Below are 7299 nucleotides of genomic sequence, written 5' to 3'. Positions count from 1 at the left end.
AGAAGATGGAGGTAGACTCGCGACTGGAAAGCGATCACGATCCACTAATCCTTACTTTTACATTACACCAGAAACTGCTAAGGGCTGGCTCAACCTATTTACCCAGGTTAGAGAACCAAAATACCCAGATAAAAATTAAATGGACAGAGAAAAATGCAAAGGAAGTTACTGAATGGATGTTAGCCCCAGAAACCATAGAATTACATACATCTCTATTAAGGAATAAGTTTGAAGGATCATACTTAGAGGGGTTTGAAACTTTAATTTTAAATTTGAAATCGGTTCTCATTAACAGAATACTAGCTCACCCCAAAAAGCCAGTTTTAAAGAATAAAAGATGGTTTGACAGGGATTGCGTGCAACTAAAAAAATATATATAACAAGTGTTGTGTCCTGGGCCTGATGAGGCAACTCAGCAGGCTCAGAAATGTTGCAAATGGTCCCGGGCAACCTAAAAGCTGCCTGGGACCAGACTGGCTGGCGCCGGACTTATGCGCATGCGCAAGGCGCGAAGAAAGGGGTTTCCCTATTGGCTGGACTGCCTGGGGGTTGGAAGACTATAAAAGGCCTGCGTGCCTGTTTGCAGAGTTGAGTGAAGTTAAGGAGCAAATAAAGAAGTTTGTTTACAACATGTGTCGTGCTTCAATGCCTCGAACCCCGAAACATAAAAGTGGCGACGAAGGTGGGATCACTGCAAGGAAAAAGGCAATAAGAAGAGGATAAGCCTCATCTGAAAAGCCTGAAGCCTGGGAATTGGCGTCCAGCTCTGCACTCACCTGCCAGTACAGCATCGCTGGAGGTGAGCTTGGCAAACGGGCCCTTCCCCTCAACGAAGGCTTGCAGCGAGGCATTCAAAGCAGAAGATGTCGAAGATAGGACGTCTGTCAGAGTTCGACGTCTCTCACCCGGAGCGCTGGAACTCCTATGTGGCCCAGGTAGAAAATTACCTAAGGGTTAACCAGGTTTGGGAAGACGGCCTGAAAGCAGCAACGCTGCTGTGCGTCTGCGGTCAGGACACTTTCGATGTGGTCGAAAACCTGGTAGCCCCTGCACCGCTGGAGTCTGTCACCTACACAGACTTTAAAAACATGCTGAAGGATCACTTCCATCCCAAACTTTCTGTGATTGCGTGGAGGCATGCTTTTGAGCAGAGGGACCAGAAGCCGGGCGAGTCTGCTGCTGAGTTCATCGCTGCCTTGAGACAAGCTGCCAGGCCTTGTGAATTCAAGGACCTGGAAGAACGCTTACGAGACCGCTTCGTCTGCGGCCTTAGAAGCAGGGAGCTGCAACAAAAAATCTTTGCTAAAGCTGAAGTCACCTTCCAAGATGTCTTACGCGAAGTTGCAGCTGAAGAAGCAGCAGGCGGCGCTGTGAAGGCCTTGCGGCTCGCCAGAAACGCTCCAGCCGTCGCGACCGTCCATCAAGAGGTCACTCAGGAAGTTCAAGACCCGGATCCTGAAGAGGAGGTGGACAGACTTCACCAGCCGGCGGTAAGAAGACCGCGAGAGAAACCAGACAAGGCCCCAGCAGCCCTTCAGTCTCTCGGTTGCGGAGGACGCCACAAGCGCACGGACTGCCGGTTCTGCTCCGCCATTTGCCGGGCATGTGGTAAGCAAGGCCACATTGCCACCATTTGTTTGGGTCGCCAGCAGGTGCAACCTCGGGAAGAATTCCTTCGGAAAGGTACCAGGGTCCCCAGCCAACACAGAGTGGGTTTCTGTGCATCGCGTAGAAGCATCTTGTGAACAGGGACACACAAGCCCCTTAAAAAGAAACTTCACATTGATGTACAGTTACAAGGGGTTCCCTTATCGATGGAGCTGGACACCGGGTCCGCTCTATCGATCATTTCACACAATACCTTTAAAAGGATTTGCTGCAGTAGTGGCCTTCGAGTCAAACTCAGGCCATCGAACTTAATTCTTACTGACTTTCAAAATTCAAAGGTTAATGTACTTGGAGAAGCCACGCTCAAAGTGCAGCGTAAGGCTTTCCAAGGCCTCTTAGATGTGGTGGTTGTTGGGGGTGATCGTACGAGTCTAATCGGACTCGATTGGTTTGAGGCCCTGGGAATCCAGGTGACTGGCCTGAATAGTCTGCAAACTCCAGGAATTGCAGAAGTCTGCAGAGAGTTTGTGGATGTGTTTAGTTCAGAGCTTGGTTCATACAAGGGGCCTCCCATTGCCTTGCAGTTAAACCCAAACAGCACACCGGTTAGGATTAAGCCTAGGAGGGTGCCCTTCGCCCTCAAGGGCAAGATTGATGCTGAGCTGGACAAGCTGCTCCAGCAGGGCATCTTGGAACCTGTGGACTCAAGTCCATGGGAAACCCCCATTGTGACGCCTTTAAAGGCTAACGGGGAAGTCCGAATTTGCGCGGACTATAAGTGTACTTTGAACACAGCTTTGCAATAGCATGCATATCCTGTACCAGTAGTGAGTCATATTCTGGCCTCCCTCAAAGGGGGAAAACTGTTTGCAAAGCTTGATTTAGCACAGGCCTATCAACAGCTACCTGTTGATGAGGCAACTGCTGAGGCACAAACAATAGTGACCCATAGGGGCGCTTTTAAGGTAAAAAGGTTACAAGTTGGGGTGAATGTTGCTCCTGGCATATTCCAGAGCGTCATGGAGCACACGCTCAGGGGTATTCCGGGGGTTTGCCCCTACTTTGATGACGTCCTCATCGCAGGGGAGTCATCACAGAATTTGGCTGAAAGATTAAGGGCTGTGTTGCTGAGGTTCCGCCAAGTGGGCCTCAAATTAAAAAAGGACAAATGCAAAATTGGTGTTACTTCCACAGAATTTTTAGGCTTTAAAATAGATGATCAAGGCATCCACCCTGCAGAATCCAAATTGAAGGCCATTCAGGAGGCCCCAAGTCCCAAGTCCAAAAGCGAGCTTCAGGCTTTCTTGGGACTTCTTAACTTCTATCATGCTTTTCTTCCCCATAAGGCTGCAGTGGCTGAGCCATTACACCGGCTCTTAGACAAGCAAGCTCCATGGCAGTGGACTAAAGTCCATGACAGGAGTTTTAAGGAGGTCAAGGCCTTGCTCTCATCAAATGCTGTATTAGCCCATTTTAATGAGCAACTGCCTGTATGCATCACTTGTGATGCATCCCCTTATGGGGTGGGTGCAGTACTCAGTCACCTAAAGGCTGATGGGACACAAGTCCCTGTGGCTTACTACTCAAGGACTCTGTCATCTGCAGAGCGGAATTACGCTCAGATTGACAGAGAAGCCTTGGCAATAGTGGCTGGCATAAAGAAATTCCATGATTTCTTATATGGCCGCCACTTCACGGTCTATACAGACCACAAGCCTTTGCTGGGGTTGTTTACAACGACCAAACAAACCCCTCACATCATTTCCCCACGTATGCTGAGGTGGTCCATTTTCCTGTCAGCATATGACTACACGCTCATTCACAAACCTGGCAAAGAAATGGGCCATGCAGATGGCCTCAGTAGGCTACCTCTCACACAAATAGAGGCAGATCCTGCCCCTGCTATTAATATTCTCTCTATTTAGGAAGTACCTGAATCTCCCCTCAATGCTAGGGATGTGGCTGCAGAAACTGCCACTGATCACACGCTTACATGCGTGCTGACATGGGTGTTGTCAGGATGGCCTGACACGTGTCCAGATGCTACATTTCAAAGCTTCTGGCAAAGGAGGCACGAACTGTCTGCCTTTAATGGGTGCCTCTTATGGGGGAGTAGAGTAGTTATCCCAGCCTCACTGAGGTCTAGAGTCTTGTTCTCTCTGCATGAGGGACATCCGGGCATTGTGCGCATGAAAGTGCTTGCACGCAGCCATCTTTGGTGGCCTGGGCTTGATAAAGCTATCGAGGCCCAGGTGCACAGGTGCCAGGTGTGCCAACAGTCATGGCCTGAAATGCCTCAGGCCCCTGTACACAGGTGGGAGGAGACACAACCCCCTTGGTCAAGGGTACATTTAGATTATGCTGGGCCCTTTCAGGGGCAATTCTTCCTTATCCTGGTGGATAGCCATTCCAAGTGGCTAGAGGTTGTACCTGTCTCCTCCACTACTACTGCTAGGACCATCCAGGTGTTGAGAGGAATGTTCGCGACCCATGGACTTCCTGATGTCCTCGTTTCTGACAACGGTCCTCAATTTACTTCTTGTGAGTTCCAGGCTTTCCTTCAGGCCAACTTGATCCGGCACGCCACGTCAGCTCCCTTCCACCCTTCCACCAACGGGCAAGCTGAATGGATGGTGCGCACCACCAAAGACGCGCTAAAAAGAATCATGCACGGTAGCTGGCATCACAGGTTAGCAGATTTTCTTCTTGCACACCACACTGCCACCGGAAAGAGCCCAGCTGAACTCCGCTGGGGTCGCTGCCTCATCACGAAGTTGGACAGACTGCACCCAGACCGGGTGGCTTCACAGGTGTCACAGCCGCAGGCACCTAGGAGACTTCAGGTGGGTGATCCGGTCTGGGCACGGAACTATGGTCCTGGACATCTCTGGGTCCCTGCTGTCATCTGCAAGATCTTGGGGCTGCTATCATACGAAGTGACCTTGGGAGACAGCCATGTCCTTCGGCGTCACATCGACCAACTGCGCTGGCGGTTGTCCCCCGTCGATTCTGCCCCTGACTCTGCTCTCGGGGGGAGGGGGCCCAGGAACATGGTCACACTTCAGGTCAAAATCCTGAGAACCAGCCTTACTGTTCCTGGGAATTGCCGCAGGTTGCTAGGGATTCCCCAGGGGAGGAGCAAAGGCATCCTCACAATTCAGCTATTACGCCGAACAGGGAGTCCGGCGCATCAGCAATTGCTCCGAATAGGAAGTCATCCCGGGGGGGGGTGGCCGGCGCATCCTCAAGAGCGCCAAAAAGGAATTCTCCTGAGAAGGGGTTTGCCACAGAGGCGGCTCCTGACTCTGCAACCTCGGCCACTTACACAGGGGACTGGAATCATTGGGGCACACCTGCAACGCAGGTCACGTCCGAGACTGGTCACGGGCTCGAGGGACTAAGTTCCCAGGAGCAATCCATGGTAGTTGGGAAGACCTCAGCTCCACCAGCGGGTTGGGGGATTTCCTCTTCTCCAAGGGAACCTGGAGAGAGCCCAGACAACTCAGCCAGCACGCCTCAACAGGGGTCACCTGCAAATTATGAGCATCAAAGTCCTGGTCTAGTGAGCCCACCAGACGGGCCGGTAGGCCAGGCACCCTTAAGTACATGTCCTGGTCTGCCTAGCCGGGCAGGTGAGCTGACAGGCCAGGCACCCTCCCTGACTTTGCGTAGGTCGAAACGGGCTAAGGCCCCTCCTAAGCATCTGGGAGACTATGTGAGGTTTCTGTCATCACAAAGGAACCTTGCTGGTCTATAACAAGGTAATGGGACCTACGCTTGGTAAAAGATAGACACACTAAGTCTAAAATTAGAGAATGGGTTGTTCAGCTAAACTTTATTATTTTATAAAAATGTTTTGCCTGTGTGTGAGCAGGAAAATTCTTTTTTTTTAAATTAGGAACAATTGTAATTGTGTGTTCCATCTAGGGGGGAGGGGTGTTGTGTCCTGGGCCTGATGAGGCAACTCAGCAGGCCCAGAAATGTTGCAAACGGTCCCGGGCAACCTAAAAGCTGCCCGGGACCAGACTGGCTGGCGCGGGACTTATGCGCATGCGCAAGGCACGAAGAAAGGGGTTTCCCTATTGGCTGGACTGCCTGGGGGTTGGAAGACTATAAAAGGCCTGCGTGCCTGTTTGCAGAGTTGAGTGAAGTTAAGGAGCAAGTAAAGAAGTTTGTTTACAACATGTGTCGTGCTTCAATGCCTCGAACCCCGAAAAATAAAAACAAGGAATACAGAAAAAGTAAAAATGCCCCTTCTGAGGATCACACTCACTGCTTAAAGCAGTTGAAGGAACAATATAAGACTCTTCTAAAAGAAAAGAAAAGGGTGGCTCTGAAGGAGTCTTGGCATAGACTAATTGCATCAGTCAGGACAAAAAATACATCCCTTTTTTGGTACATCACCAGAGGATTGGGGAAATCCCTCCTACCTCCAACTAATCAAGTACCAATTCATGCCTGGGAAGAATATTTTAGAGAGCTATATGCAGACCCTGACTATGTAACTAATGAGAGCCAAATTAATTTGGACCAAACCCCTTATTGGCCCCCTGTTACACTAGGCGAGATATCCCGATTGATTGGAGCCCTCAAGGCTAATAAGGCACCTGGTGCTGACAAAGTGCTGCCAGAAATAATAAAAAATAATTCCAGTTGGTGGGCTCTACTTTTAGCATCTCTGTTTACATTTATAGATAGAACGGGCCATATGCCAAGAGATTGGGGATTAGCAATTATCATACCAATCTATAAAAAAGGTAGTAGAAATGACCCAGGAAAATATAGACCCATTAGTCTTCTGAGTGTTATTAGTAAAATGTATGCCAAACATCTAAACTATAAACTTCAGGATTGGCTAATTTCGGGGGGGATAATTAAAGATGAACAAGCAGGTTTTAGAGAAGGAAGATCAACAGTGGATCATATCTTGGTACTTCACCATCTAGTACAAAAATACACATATATAAAAAAATCGTCTCTGTTTCTGGCCTTCCTCGATTTTAAACAGGCCTTCAACTCAATATCTAGGAACACCCTATGGGAGAAATTAGAAGGCACTACTATCGATAAACGCCTCCTTTTCCTCATACAAAAATTGTATGTCAATTCCACCTTGAAAGTGAGGTGTAATCCCCAAGGGACTTTAACCGGCTTAGTAAGGGTACAAAAAGGGGTACGACAGGGTTGCATCCTGTCTCCCTCCCTTTTTAAATTCTATATCAACCCCCTGATCGATCTCTTACAGAACCCTGATCTGCATCCGCCCAACCTAGCACATCGCAAAATCCCGATTCTTCTGTATGCTGACGATGCGGTCATTATTTCGCAAACTCCTGTAGGACTGAAGAGAGGTATTAGGGCAACACTTGGCTACTGCAGACAGAACAAGTTGGTCCTTTGATAAATCAAAAAATTTAGTTTTTGCTAAAAGACCCAGCCAATACTCCTGGAAAATAGAAGGACATAGTTTGGAACAGGTTAGAATATTTAGATACCTTGGGGTGGTTTTCCACTCGCAAGGGACATGGAAGGCACACCTGGATCATACATTGCAAGTAGCCAATAGGTCCCTAAATGCAATCAAACATTACTTTTACACAGGCGGAGGTCAATTAGTACCTGCTGCCTTAAAACTTTTCGAGGCCAAAACATTGGCGCAAATTCTATATGGGGCACAAACAGGAATCCTTG

At 49.0% G+C, this 7299-nt stretch overlaps 1 protein-coding gene across 1 annotated transcript; it reads left to right on the top strand.

The window, feature by feature from the left end:
* Positions 1–863: 863 nt before the first annotated feature.
* On the top strand, positions 864–4235 carry LOC107297951 (uncharacterized protein K02A2.6-like; the record flags this gene model as incomplete). The annotated part of the gene is given in 4 exon segments (XM_015827316.2): positions 864–1340; positions 2043–2880; positions 2989–3468; positions 3628–4235. Coding segments are annotated over 4 exon segments (2403 nt in total), but the record flags the coding sequence as incomplete, so codon positions are not given.
* Positions 4236–7299: the final 3064 nt, after the last annotated feature.

This window comes from Protobothrops mucrosquamatus, unplaced genomic scaffold (assembly GCF_001527695.2).
Source record: "Protobothrops mucrosquamatus isolate PMUCROS unplaced genomic scaffold, P.Mucros_1.0 scaffold3611, whole genome shotgun sequence".
In the NCBI taxonomy this organism is placed as follows: domain Eukaryota; kingdom Metazoa; phylum Chordata; class Lepidosauria; order Squamata; family Viperidae; genus Protobothrops; species Protobothrops mucrosquamatus.
This window is presented reverse-complemented; position numbering and strand designations above follow the sequence as displayed.